Source organism: Petromyzon marinus, chromosome 59 (genome assembly GCF_048934315.1).
Source record: "Petromyzon marinus isolate PM22_M1 ecotype Great Lakes invasive population chromosome 59, UKy_Petmar_22M1.pri1.0, whole genome shotgun sequence".
NCBI lineage: Eukaryota > Metazoa > Chordata > Hyperoartia > Petromyzontiformes > Petromyzontidae > Petromyzon > Petromyzon marinus.
In genome coordinates, this window is record NC_133725.1 from 1,868,390 (window position 1) to 1,887,077 (window position 18,688).

Genomic DNA, 18,688 nt, shown 5'->3' on the forward strand with positions numbered 1-18,688 from the left:
CTATGGGTAGTGTTGAGTCTATGGGCAGTGTTGAGTCTATGGGCAGTGTTGAGTCTATGGGCAGTTTTGAGTCTATGCGTAGTGTTGAATCTATGGGCAGTGTTGAGTATATGGGCAGTGTTGAGTCTCTGGGTAGTGTCGAGTCTATGGGTAGTGTTGAGTGTATGGGCAGTGTTGAGTCTGTGGGCAGTGTTGAGTCTATGGGCAGTGTTGAGTCTATGGGCAGTGTTGAGTCTATGGGCAGTGTTGAGTCTATGCGTAGTGTTGAATCTATGGGCAGTGTTGAGTATATGGGCAGTGTTGAGTCTATGGTCAGTGTTGAGTCTATGGGCAGTGTTGAGTCTATGGGCAGTGTTGAGTCTATGGACAGTGTTGAGTCTATGGGTAGTGTCGAGTCTATGGACAGTGTTGAGTCTATGGGTAGTGTTGAGTCTATGGGTTGTGTTGAGTCTATGGGCAGTGTTGAGTCTATGGGCAGTGTTGAGTCTATGGGTAGTGTTGAGTCTATGGGCAGTGTTGAGTCTATGGGCAGTGTTGAGTCTATGGGTAGTGTTGAGTCTATGGGCAGTGTTGAGTCTGTGGACAGTGTTGAGTCCATGGGCAGTGTTGAGGCTATGGGCAGTGTTGAGTCGATGGGCAGTGTTGAGTCTGTGGGCAGTGTTGAGTCTATGGGTAGTGTTGAGTCTGTGGGCAGTGTTGAGTCTATGGGCCGTGTTGAGTCTATGGGCAGTGTTGAGTCTATGGGTAGTGTTGAGTCTATGGGCAGTGTTGAGTCTATGGGTAGTGTCGAGTCTATGGGTAGTGTTGAGTCTATGGGTAGTGTTGAGTCTATGGGCAGTGTTGAGTCTATGGTCAGTGTTGAGTCTAGGTGTAGTGTTGAGTCTATGGGCAGTATTGAGTCCATGGGCAGTGTTGAGTCTATGGGCAGTGTTGAGTCTATGCGTAGTGTTGAATCTATGGGCAGTGTTGAGTATATGGGCAGTGTTGAGTCGATGGGCAGTGTTGAGTCTATGGTCAGTGTTGAGTCTATGGGCAGTGTTGAGTCTATGGGCAGGGTTTGAGTCTATGGACAGTGTTGAGTCTATGGGTATTGTCGAGTCTATGGACAGCGTTGAGTTTATGGGTAGTGTTGAGTCTATGGGTAGTGTTGAGTCTATGGGCAGTGTTGAGTCTATGGGCAGTGTTGAGTCTATGGGTAGTGTTTAGTCTATGGGCAGTGTTGAGTCTATGGGCAGTGTTGAGTCTATGGGCAGTGTTGAGTCTATGGGCAGTGTTGAGTCCATGGGCAGTGTTGAGTCTATGGGCAGTGTTGAGTCTATGTGCAGTGTTGAGTCTTTGGGCAGTGTTGAGTCTATGGGCAGTGTTGAGTCTATGGGTAGTGTTGAGTCTATGGGCAGTGTTGAGTCTATTGGCAGTGTTGAGTCTATGGGTAGTGTTGAGGCTATGGGCAGTGTTGAGTCTGTGGACAGTGTTGAGTCCATGGGCAGTGTTGAGTCTATGGGCAGTGTTGAGTACATGGGCAGTGTTGAGTCTGTGGAAACTGTTGAGTCTATGGGTAGTGTTGAGTCTGTGGGCAGTGTTGAGTCTATGGGCAGTGTTGAGTCCATGGGCAGTGTTGAGTCTATGGGCAGTGTTGAGTCTATGGGCAGTGTTGAGTCTATGGGTAGTGTTGAGTCTATGGGCAGTGTTGAGTCTATGGGCAGTGTTGAGTCTATGGGCAGTGTTGAGTCTATGGGTAGTGTCGAGTCTATGGACAATGTTGAGTCTATGGACAGTGTTGAGTCTATGGGCAGTGTTGAGTCTATGGGTAGTGTTGAGTCTATGGGTAGTGTTGAGTCTATGGACAGTGTTGAGTCTATGGGCAATGTTGAGTCTCTGGGTAGTGTCGAGTCTATGGGTAGTGTTGAGTGTATGGGCAGTGTTGAGTCTGTGGGCAGTGTTGAGTCTATGGGCAGTGTTGAGTCTATGGGCAGTGTTGAGTCTATGGGCAGTGTTGAGTCTATGCGTAGTGTTGAATCTATGGGCAGTGTTGAGTATATGGGCAGTGTTGAGTCTATGGGCAGTGTTGAGTCTATGGTCAGTGTTGAGTCTATGGGCAGTGTTGAGTCTATGGGCAGTGTTGAGTCTATGGACAGTGTTGAGTCTATGGGTAGTGTCGAGTCTATGGACAGTGTTGAGTCTATGGGTAGTGTTGAGTCTATGGGTTGTGTTGAGTCTATGGGCAGTGTTGAGTCTATGGGCAGTGTTGAGTCTATGGGTAGTGTTGAGTCTATGGGCAGTGTTGAGTCTATGGGCAGTGTTGAGTCTATGGGTAGTGTTGAGTCTATGGGCAGTGTTGAGTCTGTGGACAGTGTTGAGTCCATGGGCAGTGTTGAGGCTATGGGCAGTGTTGAGTCAATGGGTAGTGTTGCGTCCATGGGCAGTGTTGAGTCTATGGGCAGTGTTGAGTCTATGGGCAGTGTTGAGTCTATGGGAAGTGTTGAGTCTATGGGTAGTGTTGAGTCTATGGGCAGTGTTGAGTCTGTGGACAGTGTTGAGTCCATGGGCAGTGTTGAGTCTATGGGCAGTGTTGAGTCGATGGGCAGTGTTGAGTCTGTGGGCAGTGTTGAGTCTATGGGTAGTGTTGAGTCTGTGGGCAGTGTTGAGTCTATGGGCAGTGTTGAGTCTATGGGCAGTGTTGAGTCTATGGGTAGTGTTGAGTCTATGGGCAGTGTTGAGTCTATGGGTAGTGTCGAGTCTATGGGTAGTGTTGAGTCTATGGGTAGTGTTGAGTCTATGGGCAGTGTTGAGTCTATGGGCAGTGTTGAGTCTATGGGTAGTGTTGAGTCTATGGGCAGTATTGAGTCCATGGGCAGTGTTGAGTCTATGGGCAGTGTTGAGTCTATGCGTAGTGTTGAATCTATGGGCAGTGTTGAGTATATGGGCAGTGTTGAGTCGATGGGCAGTGTTGAGTCTATGGTCAGTGTTGAGTCTATGGGCAGTGTTGAGTCTATGGGCAGGGTTTGAGTCTATGGACAGTGTTGAGTCTATGGGTATTGTCGAGTCTATGGACAGCGTTGAGTTTATGGGTAGTGTTGAGTCTATGGGTAGTGTTGAGTCTATGGGCAGTGTTGAGTCTATGGGCAGTGTTGAGTCTATGGGTAGTGTTTAGTCTATGGGCAGTGTTGAGTCTATGGGCAGTGTTGAGTCTATGGGCAGTGTTGAGTCTATGGGCAGTGTTGAGTCCATGGGCAGTGTTGAGTCTATGGGCAGTGTTGAGTCTATGTGCAGTGTTGAGTCTTTGGGCAGTGTTGAGTCTATGGGCAGTGTTGAGTCTATGGGTAGTGTTGAGTCTATGGGCAGTGTTGAGTCTATGGGCAGTGTTGAGTTTATGGGTAGTGTTGAGGCTATGGGCAGTGTTGAGTCTGTGGACAGTGTTGAGTCCATGGGCAGTGTTGAGTCTATGGGCAGTGTTGAGTACATGGGCAGTGTTGAGTCTGTGGAAACTGTTGTTTCTATGGGTAGTGTTGAGTCTGTGGGCAGTGTTGAGTCTATGGGCAGTGTTGAGTCCATGGGCAGTGTTGAGTCTATGGGCAGTGTTGAGTCTATGGGCAGTGTTGAGTCTATGGGCAGTGTTGAGTCTATGGGTAGTGTTGATTCTATGGGCAGTGTTGAGTCTGTGCACAGTGTTGAGTCCATGGGCAGTGTTGAGTCTATGGGCAGTGTTGAGTCCATGGGTAGTGTTGCGTCCATGGGCAGTGTTGAGTCTATGGGCAGTGTTGAGTCTATGGGCAGTGTTGAGTCTATGGGCAGTGTTGAGTCTATGGGTAGTGTTGAGTCTATGGGCAGTGTTGAGTCTGTGGACAGTGTTGAGTCCATGGGCAGTGTTGAGTCTATGGGCAGTGTTGAGTCCATGGGCAGTGTTGAGTCTGTGGGCAGTGTTGAGTCTATGGGTCGTGTTGAGTCTGTGGGCAGTGTTGAGTCTATGGGCAGTGTTGAGTCTATGGGCAGTGTTGAGTCTATGGGTAGTGTTGAGTCTATGGGCAGTGTTGAGTCTATGGGCAGTGTTGAGTCTATGGGTAGTGTTGAGTCTATGGGCAGTGTTGAGTCTGTGGACAGTGTTGAGTCCATGGGCAGTGTTGAGGCTATGGGCAGTGTTGAGTCGATGGGCAGTGTTGAGTCTGTGGGCAGTGTTGAGTCTATGGGTAGTGTTGAGTCTGTGGGCAGTGTTGAGTCTATGGGCAGTGTTGAGTCTATGGGCAGTGTTGAGTCTATGGGTAGTGTTGAGTCTATGGGCAGTGTTGAGTCTATGGGTAGTGTCGAGTCTATGGGTAGTGTTGAGTCTATGGGTAGTGTTGAGTCTATGGGTAGTGTTGAGTCTATGGGCAGTGTTGAGTCTGTGGACAGTGTTGAGTCCATGGGCAGTGTTGAGTCTATGGGCAGTGTTGAGTCTATGGGCAGTGTTGAGTCTATGGGTAGTGTTGAGTCTATGGGCAGTGTTGAGTCTGTGGACAGTGTTGAGTCCATGGGCAGTGTTGAGTCTATGGGCAGTGTTGAGTCCATGGGTAGTGTTGCGTCCATGGGCAGTGTTGAGTCTATGGGCAGTGTTGAGTCTATGGGCAGTGTTGAGTCTATGGGCAGTGTTGAGTCTATGGACAGTGTTGAGTCTATGGGCAATGGTGAGTCTCTGGGTTAGTGTCGAGTCTATGGGTAGTGTTGAGTCTATGGGCAGTGTTGAGTCTATGGGCAGTGTTGAGTCTATGGGCAGTGTTGAGTCTATGGGCAGTGTTGAGTCTATGCGTAGTGTTGAATCTATGGGCAGTGTTGAGTATATGGGCAGTGTTGAGTCTATGGGCAGTGTTGAGTCTTTGGGTAGTGTTGAGTCTATGGGCAGTGTTGAGTCTATGGGCAGTGTTGAGTCTATGAGCAGTGTTGAGTCTATGGGTAGTGTCGAGTCTATGGACAGTGTTGAGTCTATGGACAGTGTTGAGTCTATGGGCAGTTGTTGAGTCTATGGGTAGTGTAGAGTCTATGGGAAGTGTTGAGTCTATGGACAGTGTTGAGTCTATGGGCAATGTTGAGTCTCTGGGTAGTGTCGAGTCTATGGGCAGTGTTGAGTCTATGGGCAGTGTTGAGTCTATGCGTAGTGTTGAATCTATGGGCAGTGTTGTGAATGGGCAGTGTTGAGTCTATGCGTAGTGTTGAATCTATGGGCAGTGTTGAGTATATGGGCAGTGTTGAGTCTATGGGCAGTGTTGAGTCTATGGTCAGTGTTGAGTCTATGGGCAGTGTTGAGTCTATTGGCAGTGTTGAGTATATGGGCAGTGTTGAGTCCATGGGCAGTGTTGAGTCTATGGGCAGTGTTGAGTCTATGGGCAGTGTTGAGTCTATGGGCAGTGTTGAGTCTATGGGCAGTGTTGAGTCTATGGGCAGTGTTGAGTCTATGGACATTGTTGAGTCTATGGGTAGTAGGAAGTCTATGGACAGTGTTGAGTCTATGGGTAGTGTTGAGTCTATGGGTAGTGTTGAGTCTATGGGCAGTGTTGAGTCTATGGGCAGTGTTGAGTCTATGGGTAGTGTTGAGTCTATGGGCAGTGTTGAGTCTATGGGCAGTGTTGAGTCTATGGGCAGTGTTGAGTCTATGGGCAGTGTTGAGTCCATGGGCAGTGTTGAGTCTATGGGCAGTGTTGAGTCTATGTGCAGTGTTGAGTCTATGGGCAGTGTTGAGTCTATGGGCAGTGTTGAGTCTATGGGTAGTGTTGAGTCTATGGGCAGTGTTGAGTCTATGGGCAGTGTTGAGTCTATGGGTAGTGTTGAGGCTATGGGCAGTGTTGAGTCTGTGGACAGTGTTGAGTCCATGGGCAGTGTTGAGTCTTTGGGCAGTGTTGAGTCCATGGGCAGTGTTGCGTCCATGGGCAGTGTTGAGTCTATGGGCAGTGTTGAGTCTATGGGCAGTGTTGAGTCTATGGGCATTGTTGAGTCTATGGGCAGTGTTGAGTCTATGGGCAGTGTTGAGTCTGTGGGCAGTGTTGAGTCTATGGGCAGTGTTGAGTCTATGGGCAGTGTTGAGTCTATGGGCAGTGTTGAGACTATGGGTAGTGTTGAGTCTATGGGCAGTGTTGAGTCTGTGGGCAGTGTTGAGTCTATGGGTAGTGTTGAGTCTATGGGCAGTATTGAGTCCATGGGCAGTGTTGAGTCTATGGGCAGTGTTGAGTCTATGGGCAGTGTTGAGTCCATGGGTAGTGTTGCGTCCATGGGCAGTGTTGATTCTATGGGCAGTGTTGAGTCTATGGGCAGTGTTGAGTCTATTGGCAGTGTTGAGTCTATGGGTAGTGTTGAGTCTATGGGCAGTGTTGAGTCTGTGGACAGTGTTGAGTCCATGGGCAGTGTTGAGTCTATGGGCAGTGTTGAGTCCATGGGCAGTGTTGAGTCTGTGGGCAGTGTTGAGTCTATGGGTAGTGTTGAGTCTGTGGGCAGTGTTGAGTCTATGGGCAGTGTTGAGTCTATGGGCAGTGTTGAGTCTATGGGTAGTGTTGAGTCTATGGGCAGTGTTGAGACTATGGGTAGTGTCGAGTCTATGGGTAGCGTTGAGTCTATGGGTAGTGTTGAGTCTATGGGCAGTGTTGAGTCTATGGGCAGTGTTGAGTCTATGGGTAGTGTTGAGTCTATGGGCAGTATTGAGTCCATGGGCAGTGTTGAGTCTATGGGCAGTGTTTAGTCTATGGGCAGTGTTGAGTCCATGGGCAGTGTTTAGTCTATGGGCAGTGTTGAGTCTATGTGCAGTGTTGAGTCTATGGGTAGTGTTGAGTCTATGGGAAGTGTTGAGTCTGTGGGCAGTGTTGAGTCTATGGGCAGTGTTGAGTCTATGGGCAGTGTTGAGTTTATGGGCAGTGTTGAGTCTATGGGTAGTGTTGAGTCTATGGGCAGTGTTGAGTCTGTGGGCAGTGTTGAGTCTATGGGTAGTGTTGAGTCTATGGTCAGTGTTTAGTCTGTGGACAGTGTTGAGTCCATGGGCAGTGTTGAGTCTATGCGCAGTTTTGAGTCCATGGGTGGTGTTGCGTCCATGGGCAGTGTTGAGTCTATGGGCAGTGTTGAGTCTATGGGCAGTGTTGAGTCTATGGGCAGTGTTGAGTCTATGGGTAGTGTTGAGTTTATGGGCAGTGTTGAGTCTGTGGACAGTGTTGAGTCCATGGGCAGTGTTGAGTTTGTGGGCAGTATTGAGTCTATGGGCAGTGTTGAGTCTATGGGCAGTGTTGAGTCTATGGGTAGTGTTGAGTCTATGGGCAGTGTTGAGTCTATGGGCAGTGTTGAGTCTATGGGCAGTGTTGAGTTTATGGGCAGTGTTGAGTCTATGGGTAGTGTTGAGTCTATGGGCAGTGTTGAGTCTGTGGGCAGTGTTGAGTCTATGGGTAGTGTTGAGTCTATGGTCTGTGTTTAGTCTGTGGACAGTGTTGAGTCCATGGGCAGTGTTGAGTCTATGCGCAGTTTTGAGTCCATGGGTGGTGTTGCGTCCATGGGCAGTGTTGAGTCTATGGGCAGTGTTGAGTCTATGGGCAGTGTTGAGTCTATGGGCAGTGTTGAGTCTATGGGTAGTGTTGAGTTTATGGGCAGTGTTGAGTCTGTGGACAGTGTTGAGTCCATGGGCAGTGTTGAGTTTGTGGGCAGTGTTGAGTCTATGGGCAGTGTTGAGTCTATGGGCAGTGTTGAGTCTATGGGTAGTGTTGAGTCTATGGGCAGTGTTGAGTCTATGGGCAGTGTTGAGTCTCTGGGTAGTGTTGAGTCTATGGGCAGTGTTGAGTCTGTGGACAGTGTTGAGTCCATGGGCAGTGTTGAGTCTATGGGCAGTGTTGAGTCCATGGGTAGTGTTGCGTCCATGGGCAGTGTTGAGTCTATGGGCAGTGTTGAGTCTATGGGCAGTGTTGAGTCTATGGGCAGTGTTGAGTCTATGGGTAGAGTTGAGTTTATGGGCAGTGTTGAGTCTGTGGACAGTGTTGAGTCCATGGGCAGTGTTGAGTCTATGGGCAGTGTTGAGTCCATGGGCAGTGTTGAGTCTGTGGGCAATGTTGAGTCTATGGGTAGTGTTGAGTCTGTGGGCAGTGTTGAGTCTATGGGCAGTGTTGAGTCTATGGGCAGTGTTGAGTCTATGGGTAGTGTTGAGTCTATGGGCAGTGTTGAGTCTATGGGTAGTGTCGAGTCTATGGGTAGTGTTGAGTCTATGGGTAGTGTTGAGTCTATGGGCAGTGTTGAGTCTATGGGGAGTGTTGAGTCTATGGGTAGTGTTGAGTCTATGGGCAGTATTGAGTCCATGGGCAGTGTTGAGTCTATGGGCAGTGTTGAGTCTATGGGCAGTGTTGAGTCCATGGGCAGTGTTGAGTCTATGGGCAGTGTTGAGTCTATGGGCAGTGTTGAGTCTATGGGCAGTGTTGAGTCTATGGGTAGTGTTGAGTCTATGGGCAGTATTGAGTCCATGGGCAGTGTTGAGTCTATGGGCAGTGTTGAGTCTATGGGAAGTGTTGAGTCTATGGGTAGTGTTGCGTCCATGGGCAGTGTTGATTCTATGGGCAGTGTTGAGTCTATGGGCAGTGTTGAGTCTATTGGCAGTGTTGAGTCTATGGGTAGTGTTGAGTCTATGGGCAGTGTTGAGTCTGTGGACAGTGGTGAGTCCATGGGCAGTGTTGAGTCTATGGGCAGTGTTGAGTCCATGGGCAGTGTTGAGTCTGTGGGCAGTGTTGAGTCTATGGGTAGTGTTGAGTCTGTGGGCAGTGTTGAGTCTATGGGCAGTGTTGAGTCTATGGGCAGTGTTGAGGCTATGGGTAGTGTTGAGTCTATGGGCAGTGTTGAGACTATGGGTAGTGTCGAGTCTATGGGTAGCGTTGAGTCTAGGGGTAGTGTTGAGTCTATGGGCAGTGTTGAGTCTATGGGGAGTGTTGAGTCTATGGGTAGTGTTGAGTCTATGGGCAGTATTGAGTCCATGGGCGGTGTTGAGTCTATGGGCAGTGTTGAGTCTATGGGCAGTGTTGAGTCCATGGGCAGTGTTGAGTCTATGGGCAGTGTTGAGTCTATGTGCAGTGTTGAGTCTATGGGTAGTGTTGAGTCTATGGGCAGTGTTGAGTCTGTGGGCAGTGTTGAGTCTATGGGCAGTGTTGAGTCTATGGGCAGTGTTGAGTCTATGGGTAGTGTTGAGTCTATGGGCAGTGTTGAGTCTGTGGGCAGTGTTGAGTCTATGGGTAGTGTTGAGTCTATGGGCAGTGTTTAGTCTGTGGACAATGTTGAGTCCATGGGCAGTGTTGAGTCTATGGGCAGTGTTGAGTCCATGGGTGGTGTTGCGTCCATGGGCAGTGATGAGTCTATGGGCAGTGTTGAGTCTATGGGCAGTGTTGAGTCTATGGGCAGTGTTGAGTCTATGGGTAGTGTTGAGTTTATGGGCAGTGTTGAGTCTGTGGACAGTGTTGAGTCCATGGGCAGTGTTGAGTCTGTGGTCAGTGTTGAGTCTATGGGCAGTGTTGAGTCTATGGGCAGTGTTGAGTCTATGGGTAGTGTTGAGTCTATGGGCAGTGTTGAGTCTATGGGTAGTGTTGAGTCTATGGGCAGTGTTGAGTCTGTGGGCAGTGTTGAGTCTATGGGTAGTGTTGAGTCTATGGTCAGTGTTTAGTCTGTGGACAGTGTTGAGTCCATGGGCAGTGTTGAGTCTATGCGCAGTTTTGAGTCCATGGGTGGTGTTGCGTCCATGGGCAGTGTTGAGTCTATGGGCAGTGTTGAGTCTATGGGCAGTGTTGAGTCTATGGGCAGTGTTGAGTCTATGGGTAGTGTTGAGTTTATGGGCAGTGTTGAGTCTGTGGACAGTGTTGAGTCCATGGGCAGTGTTGAGTTTGTGGGCAGTATTGAGTCTATGGGCAGTGTTGAGTCTATGGGCAGTGTTGAGTCTATGGGTAGTGTTGAGTCTATGGGCAGTGTTGAGTCTATGGGCAGTGTTGAGTCTATGGGCAGTGTTGAGTTTATGGGCAGTGTTGAGTCTATGGGTAGTGTTGAGTCTATGGGCAGTGTTGAGTCTGTGGGCAGTGTTGAGTCTATGGGTAGTGTTGAGTCTATGGTCTGTGTTTAGTCTGTGGACAGTGTTGAGTCCATGGGCAGTGTTGAGTCTATGCGCAGTTTTGAGTCCATGGGTGGTGTTGCGTCCATGGGCAGTGTTGAGTCTATGGGCAGTGTTGAGTCTATGGGCAGTGTTGAGTCTATGGGCAGTGTTGAGTCTATGGGTAGTGTTGAGTTTATGGGCAGTGTTGAGTCTGTGGACAGTGTTGAGTCCATGGGCAGTGTTGAGTTTGTGGGCAGTGTTGAGTCTATGGGCAGTGTTGAGTCTATGGGCAGTGTTGAGTCTATGGGTAGTGTTGAGTCTATGGGCAGTGTTGAGTCTATGGGCAGTGTTGAGTCTCTGGGTAGTGTTGAGTCTATGGGCAGTGTTGAGTCTGTGGACAGTGTTGAGTCCATGGGCAGTGTTGAGTCTATGGGCAGTGTTGAGTCCATGGGTAGTGTTGCGTCCATGGGCAGTGTTGAGTCTATGGGCAGTGTTGAGTCTATGGGCAGTGTTGAGTCTATGGGCAGTGTTGAGTCTATGGGTAGAGTTGAGTTTATGGGCAGTGTTGAGTCTGTGGACAGTGTTGAGTCCATGGGCAGTGTTGAGTCTATGGGCAGTGTTGAGTCCATGGGCAGTGTTGAGTCTGTGGGCAATGTTGAGTCTATGGGTAGTGTTGAGTCTGTGGGCAGTGTTGAGTCTATGGGCAGTGTTGAGTCTATGGGCAGTGTTGAGTCTATGGGTAGTGTTGAGTCTATGGGCAGTGTTGAGTCTATGGGTAGTGTCGAGTCTATGGGTAGTGTTGAGTCTATGGGTAGTGTTGAGTCTATGGGCAGTGTTGAGTCTATGGGGAGTGTTGAGTCTATGGGTAGTGTTGAGTCTATGGGCAGTATTGAGTCCATGGGCAGTGTTGAGTCTATGGGCAGTGTTGAGTCTATGGGCAGTGTTGAGTCCATGGGCAGTGTTGAGTCTATGGGCAGTGTTGAGTCTATGGGCAGTGTTGAGTCTATGGGCAGTGTTGAGTCTATGGGTAGTGTTGAGTCTATGGGCAGTATTGAGTCCATGGGCAGTGTTGAGTCTATGGGCAGTGTTGAGTCTATGGGAAGTGTTGAGTCTATGGGTAGTGTTGCGTCCATGGGCAGTGTTGATTCTATGGGCAGTGTTGAGTCTATGGGCAGTGTTGAGTCTATTGGCAGTGTTGAGTCTATGGGTAGTGTTGAGTCTATGGGCAGTGTTGAGTCTGTGGACAGTGGTGAGTCCATGGGCAGTGTTGAGTCTATGGGCAGTGTTGAGTCCATGGGCAGTGTTGAGTCTGTGGGCAGTGTTGAGTCTATGGGTAGTGTTGAGTCTGTGGGCAGTGTTGAGTCTATGGGCAGTGTTGAGTCTATGGGCAGTGTTGAGGCTATGGGTAGTGTTGAGTCTATGGGCAGTGTTGAGACTATGGGTAGTGTCGAGTCTATGGGTAGCGTTGAGTCTAGGGGTAGTGTTGAGTCTATGGGCAGTGTTGAGTCTATGGGGAGTGTTGAGTCTATGGGTAGTGTTGAGTCTATGGGCAGTATTGAGTCCATGGGCGGTGTTGAGTCTATGGGCAGTGTTGAGTCTATGGGCAGTGTTGAGTCCATGGGCAGTGTTGAGTCTATGGGCAGTGTTGAGTCTATGTGCAGTGTTGAGTCTATGGGTAGTGTTGAGTCTATGGGCAGTGTTGAGTCTGTGGGCAGTGTTGAGTCTATGGGCAGTGTTGAGTCTATGGGCAGTGTTGAGTCTATGGGTAGTGTTGAGTCTATGGGCAGTGTTGAGTCTGTGGGCAGTGTTGAGTCTATGGGTAGTGTTGAGTCTATGGGCAGTGTTTAGTCTGTGGACAATGTTGAGTCCATGGGCAGTGTTGAGTCTATGGGCAGTGTTGAGTCCATGGGTGGTGTTGCGTCCATGGGCAGTGATGAGTCTATGGGCAGTGTTGAGTCTATGGGCAGTGTTGAGTCTATGGGCAGTGTTGAGTCTATGGGTAGTGTTGAGTTTATGGGCAGTGTTGAGTCTGTGGACAGTGTTGAGTCCATGGGCAGTGTTGAGTCTGTGGTCAGTGTTGAGTCTATGGGCAGTGTTGAGTCTATGGGCAGTGTTGAGTCTATGGGTAGTGTTGAGTTTATGGGCAGTGTTGAGTCTGTGGACAGTGTTGAGTCCATGGGCAGTGTTGAGTCTGTGGTCAGTGTTGAGTCTATTGGCAGTGTTGAGTCTATGGGTAGTGTTGAGTCTATGGGCAGTGTTGAGTCTGTGGACAGTGGTGAGTCCATGGGCAGTGTTGAGTCTATGGGCAGTGTTGAGTCCATGGGCAGTGTTGAGTCTGTGGGCAGTGTTGAGTCTATGGGTAGTGTTGAGTCTGTGGGCAGTGTTGAGTCTATGGGCAGTGTTGAGTCTATGGGCAGTGTTGAGGCTATGGGTAGTGTTGAGTCTATGGGCAGTGTTGAGACTATGGGTAGTGTCGAGTCTATGGGTAGCGTTGAGTCTAGGGGTAGTGTTGAGTCTATGGGCAGTGTTGAGTCTATGGGGAGTGTTGAGTCTATGGGTAGTGTTGAGTCTATGGGCAGTATTGAGTCCATGGGCGGTGTTGAGTCTATGGGCAGTGTTGAGTCTATGGGCAGTGTTGAGTCCATGGGCAGTGTTGAGTCTATGGGCAGTGTTGAGTCTATGTGCAGTGTTGAGTCTATGGGTAGTGTTGAGTCTATGGGCAGTGTTGAGTCTGTGGGCAGTGTTGAGTCTATGGGCAGTGTTGAGTCTATGGGCAGTGTTGAGTCTATGGGTAGTGTTGAGTCTATGGGCAGTGTTGAGTCTGTGGGCAGTGTTGAGTCTATGGGTAGTGTTGAGTCTATGGGCAGTGTTTAGTCTGTGGACAATGTTGAGTCCATGGGCAGTGTTGAGTCTATGGGCAGTGTTGAGTCCATGGGTGGTGTTGCGTCCATGGGCAGTGATGAGTCTATGGGCAGTGTTGAGTCTATGGGCAGTGTTGAGTCTATGGGCAGTGTTGAGTCTATGGGTAGTGTTGAGTTTATGGGCAGTGTTGAGTCTGTGGACAGTGTTGAGTCCATGGGCAGTGTTGAGTCTGTGGTCAGTGTTGAGTCTATGGGCAGTGTTGAGTCTATGGGCAGTGTTGAGTCTATGGGTAGTGTTGAGTCTATGGGCAGTGTTGAGTCTATGGGTAGTGTTGAGTCTATGGGCAGTGTTGAGTCTATGGGCAGTGTTGAGTCTATGGGTAGTGTTGAGTCTATGGGCAGTATTGAGTCCATGGGCAGTGTTGAGTCTATGGGCAGTTTTGAGTCTTTGGGCAGTGTTGAGTCCATGGGCAGTGTTGAGTCTATGGGCAGTGTTGAGTCTATGGGCAGTGTTGAGTCTATGGGCAGTGTTGAGTCTATGGGTAGTGTTGAGTCTATGGGCAGTGTTGAGTCTGTGGACAGTGTTGAGTCCATGGGCAGTGTTGAGTCTATGGGCAGTGTTGAGTCCATGGGTAGTGTTGCGTCCATGGGCAGTGTTGAGTCTATGGGCAGTGTTGAGTCTATGGGCAGTGTTGAGTCTATGGGCAGTGTTTAGTCTATGGGTAGAGTTGAGTTTATGGGCAGTGTTGAGTCTGTGGACAGTGTTGAGTCCATGGGCAGTGTTGAGTCTATGGGCAGTGTTAAGTCCATGGGCAGTGTTGAGTCTGTGGGCAATGTTGAGTCTATGGGTAGTGTTGAGTCTGTGGGCAGTGTTGAGTCTATGGGCAGTGTTGAGTCTATGGGCAGTGTTGAGTCTATGGGTAGTGTTGAGTCTATGGGCAGTGTTGAGTCTATGGGTAGTGTCGAGTCTATGGGTAGTGCTGAGTCTATGGGTAGTGTTGAGTCTATGGGCAGTGTTGAGTCTATGGGGAGTGTTGAGTCTATGGATAGTGTTGAGTCTATGGGCAGTATTGAGTCCATGGGCAGTGTTGAGTCTATGGGCAGTGTTGAGTCTATGGGCAGTGTTGAGTCCATGGGCAGTGTTGAGTCTGTGGGCAGTGTTGAGTCTATGGGCAGTGTTGAGTCTATGGGCAGTGTTGAGTCTATGGGTAGTGTTGAGTCTGTGGGCAGTGTTGAGTCTATGGGTAGTGTTGAGTCTGTGGGCAGTGTTGAGTCTATGGGCAGTGTTGAGTCTATGGGCAGTGTTGAGTCTATGGGTAGTGTTGAGTCTATGGGCAGTGTTGAGTCTATGGGTAGTGTCGAGTCTATGGGTAGTGTTGAGTCTATGGGTAGTGTTGAGTCTATGGGCAGTGTTGAGTCTATGGGGAGTGTTGAGTCTATGGGTAGTGTTGAGTCTATGGGCAGTATTGAGTCCATGGGCAGTGTTGAGTCTATGGGCAGTGTTGAGTCTATGGGCAGTGTTGAGTCCATGGGCAGTGTTGAGTCTATGGGCAGTGTTGAGTCTATGGGCAGTGTTGAGTCTATGGGCAGTGTTGAGTCTATGGGTAGTGTTGAGTTTATGGGCAGTGTTGAGTCTGTGGACAGTGTTGAGTCCATGGGCAGTGTTGAGTCTATGGGCAGTGTTGAGTCTATGGGCAGTGTTGAGTCTGTGGGCAGTGTTGAGTCTATGGGTAGTGTTGAGTCTGTGGGCAGTGTTGAGTCTATGGGCAGTGTTGAGTCTGTGGACACTGTTGAGTCTGTGGACAGTGTAGCGAGTTCGTGAATAACGCGGGAACACCGTTTATTCGCTCACGCTCGTAAAGAGACGACTCAAGAACCAAAGACAAACGGGAAGCCAGCAGCCACGTGATAAACCGGCACCAAGCTCTGCTGTCCTCTATATATTCAAGTGTTTTTTTTTCCGACCAGTTAACGAGTGTCAATATACTTGCCGCGCATCGAACTAATTGATGCTAAGGAGATGCACTCGCCAGAAGGACGTGCGACCGATGGGACGTGTTTCAACTTGACAAGAAATTTGGCCACGTTGGAGAGCCACAAAATTACGGGGCGGTGGGAGCCGTCCACTGGTTCATCGCCGCCGCCGGCCTCCTCCCCGCGAGATCGACGCCGCAGGCCGACGACGCCGTTGATGACCCGCGCCACCGTGCTGTCCGCCTGCGGTGTCGTTGGCTAACCCGGCTCTCTTTCGCCCCAGGGACTCAGCGGCGACCCGGGCGTGGACGCCCCCAGGGGCCCCCCAGGAAAGAAGGTGAGTGTCCCGTCAACCCCTCGCACCCGGGGCTCGGACCGCGAACTACGCTCGCGGCGTGAATGTCGGAGCAGAAGCGACGACGACGATGTTTGATGGCGACGGTGATTCGTGTCGATGGAGCTGCACCTCCCTCACGCTGGCAAGCCGCGGTGGCGCTGCGCCACGCGACAAGCAACTTCACGCCTGCAAAGCAATCACTGAACCAAGCCTCATAATAAAGGTTGTTGTTGGGGTTAGATCGCGTTATTTATAAATGTGTCTGAACCCTCCACCACCCGACACGGCCAATCAGCAAAAAAAAAGTGTCACGTTGACAAAAGACAAATAATTCACTACTTTAGCCCACCGGTGTGTTGAAGAGTGAATCTACAACATTTACAGTTTGAGTGCTCTTCAACACACCGGTGGGCTAAAGTTGTGAACTATTTGTCTCGACACTTTTTTGGCTGATTGGCCGTGTCGGGTGGTGGAGGGTTACGACACATTTATAAATAACGCGATCTAACCAAAAAACCTTTATTATGAATAATGTTGGTCGCGAAAGCCTACGTGTTAAACGAACCAAACCTCCTGCATGCCGCGCGAGGTAGTTAACATCTCCTGGCCATCGTGGCGCCACTTGAAGGGGCACCCCCAGTGGCAGCTGTCCGTAAGGTGGCTCGGCAACTCTTCAGCGAGCCGCATTTCAGTCTGCCGGCGGCGGGCAAATTGAGCGTCGCCGTAGCGCGAGTCCCGACCGAGTCACTCGCCGACGTGATTGCCGTTCGTTTTTTTTCGTCCAACAAAAAACGTTGGCAAACTCTTGACCGCCGACGAACCCAACCATCTCCGGCGTCGGCATGGGTTCGGCGCGAGCGCCCGTCCGCGAAGCGTGCGCTCGCGTTCCAACGCCGCCACGGTTGACGCGCCTGGCCCGTCGCTACCGGAGCCGGCGTTTCGGAAGAAGTCATGGGACGAACGTCCGCCGAGGGTGTCGGAAGGCCCCCGCCCTGACCCCTGCCCGGTGGGGTCGTCATTCGTCAACCGAAGATCTATTTTTTAGAATGTAATGCTAGTGCTACGTCTATCACTCTGCCTATCGGCCGGTCAGTCACGGCGCTAGGCAATTGTATGCGATAGGCTGCAAACACAAACACACGTACACACAAACACACGTACACACACACACACGTACACACACACACATACACACACACGTACACACAAACACACGTACACACATACATACACACAAACACACGTACACACAAACACACGTACACACAAACACACACACGTACACACATACACACACACGTACACACACACACACGTACACACAAACACACGTACACACACACACGTACACACACACCTCAGCAGCAGCAGCAGCAGCTTGGGAGCGAGGTTACAGCCACAACCGTGGTCTGCTAATGTATATACGACCGGTCAGCAGACGGCAGCCTGCATCTCCATCCGTGGGTGGAGTCTCTTTGGCGGGACGACAACAAAGTGCCTCTGTTGTCTGTTCCCAGCCGCCTGCCCACCTTGGCTTACGTGTTGCGTTGGCTTCAGTCTACATGCGTGTTGATGTGTTGTGTTCGCGTCACTCGACATGCGTGTTGATACCGAGATTCGAAGTCTGACAATAGAAACCGAAACCGAATTTCGGTTTGCCGAAAGTTGGCAAATGGCCTCTTTCAGCATCGTTTCTGTCTCGGCCGAAGCCAAAAAAATGACTTTCGGTCTGGTTTTGGTTGCGGCTGAAAGTCAATTCTTAACTTTCGGTTTGGTTTCGGCTGCGGCTGAAAGTCAATTCTTAACTTTCGGTCTGGTTTCGGTTGTGGCTGAAAGTCAATTCTTAACTTTCGGTTTGGTTTCGGTTGTGGCTGAAAGTCAATTCTTAACTTTCGGTTTACTTTCGGTTGCGGCTGAAAGTCAATTCTTAACTTTCGGTTTACTTTCGGTTGCGGCTGAAAGTCAATTCTTAACTTTCGGTCTGTTTCGGTTGCCGCTGAAAGTCAATTCTTTACTTTCGGTCTGGTTTTGGTTGCGGCTGAAAGTCAATTCTTAACTTTCGGTTTACTTTCGGTTGCGGCTGAAAGTCAATTCTTAACTTTCGGTTTGGTTTCGGCTGCGGCTGAAAGTCAATTCTTAACTTTCGGTCTGGTTTCGGTTGTGGCTGAAAGTCAATTCTTAACTTTCGGTTTACTTTCGGTTGCGGCTGAAAGTCAATTCTTAACTTTCGGTTTACTTTCGGTTGCGGCTGAAAGTCAATTCTTAACTTTCGGTTTGGTTTCGGCTGCGGCTGAAAGTCAATTCTTAACTTTCGGTTTACTTTCGGTTGTGGCTGAAAGTCAATTCTTAACTTTCGGTCTGTTTCGGTTGCGGCTGAAAGTCAATTCTTAACTTTCGGTTTGGTTTCGGCTGCGGCTGAAAGTCAATTCTTAACTTTCGGTTTACTTTCGGTTGCGGCTGAAAGTCAATTCTTAACTTTCGGTTTACTTTCGGTTGCGGCTGAAAGTCAATTCTTAACTTTCTGTCTGTTTCGATTGCGGCCGAAACCAGCAATTCAGTTTCGGTCGGCCTCTAATCACGTCTCTGTGCTTTTATGTTTCAGGGCTATCCAGGACCCATGGGCCCAAAGGGTCCTCCGGGACAAGAAGGCCCCAAGGTAATTTGGGGCACCGCGGTGGCTATGAGATGTTAACTACCTCGCCTGGTATGCAGGAGGTCGTGGGTTCGATCCCGACCCTGATGCCTGCTGCTGCTGCTGTATATTTGTAATTCGCGTGTCTCTCTCCCCCCGTGGTGGCTGCTTGGATTTTTCTCTGGGTCCTCCGGTTTTTCACCCTCCGCATTTAGAATCAACGTCACCACACGTTTAGAGCATTTGTCCGCCTCTATTGAATTTCCACGCGGCGGCGATGGTGATGACGATGAGCCCACTTCGTTGGAGCTCATCGTTCATGACGGCCAGGCTCGCTTCTGAAGTAGAGCCGCGTAGCAGCCCAGTGGGGCCTTGCCCGGTGACAATGCAACGTTTAACATTCTAGCTTTTAATTACAAACGGCCGTCGAAGCATAGCGCCTGATTTTCTTTTTTTGTATATATATGTGATTATATAAAAATCTATATAAATAAATATACATCTCTTCTCTCCGTCACCGCTAAACTAATTTCCTCTGCCATGCTTTGACACACGTGCGGAGCAAACCACGGATTTATGTCCCGATGTATCCCTCCCTCCCTCCCTCTCCTCCATAAATCGAACGCTCAGCCCGGCGACGGCCAAGCGCGGGCGCTGGCCAAATCTTCACGACGAAATATGCACGTGGCCGTTTTGTGTTGCTTTCATATTTTTTTATTATCACCACCACCGCCACCGTTGCAGGCACTCCAAATATTGGTAAATGTCATTGACGTTTACCAGAGAAAATACTTTCATTTATACGTATATTAATAATCTATGTATATGAATCT

At 49.6% G+C, this 18,688-nt stretch overlaps 1 protein-coding gene across 1 annotated transcript in view; it reads left to right on the forward strand.

Annotated features, from left to right (window-relative positions):
* LOC116955462 (uncharacterized) overlaps positions 1 to 18,688 on the forward strand; it is a 200,939-nt gene that overhangs the window by 37,710 nt on the left and 144,541 nt on the right. Inside the window, exons 6-7 of the mRNA XM_076052996.1 lie at positions 15,170 to 15,223; positions 17,826 to 17,879. Of these exons, the coding sequence (XP_075909111.1) occupies positions 15,170 to 15,223; positions 17,826 to 17,879 (108 nt within the window). The remainder of the gene's footprint in view (positions 1 to 15,169; positions 15,224 to 17,825; positions 17,880 to 18,688) is intronic.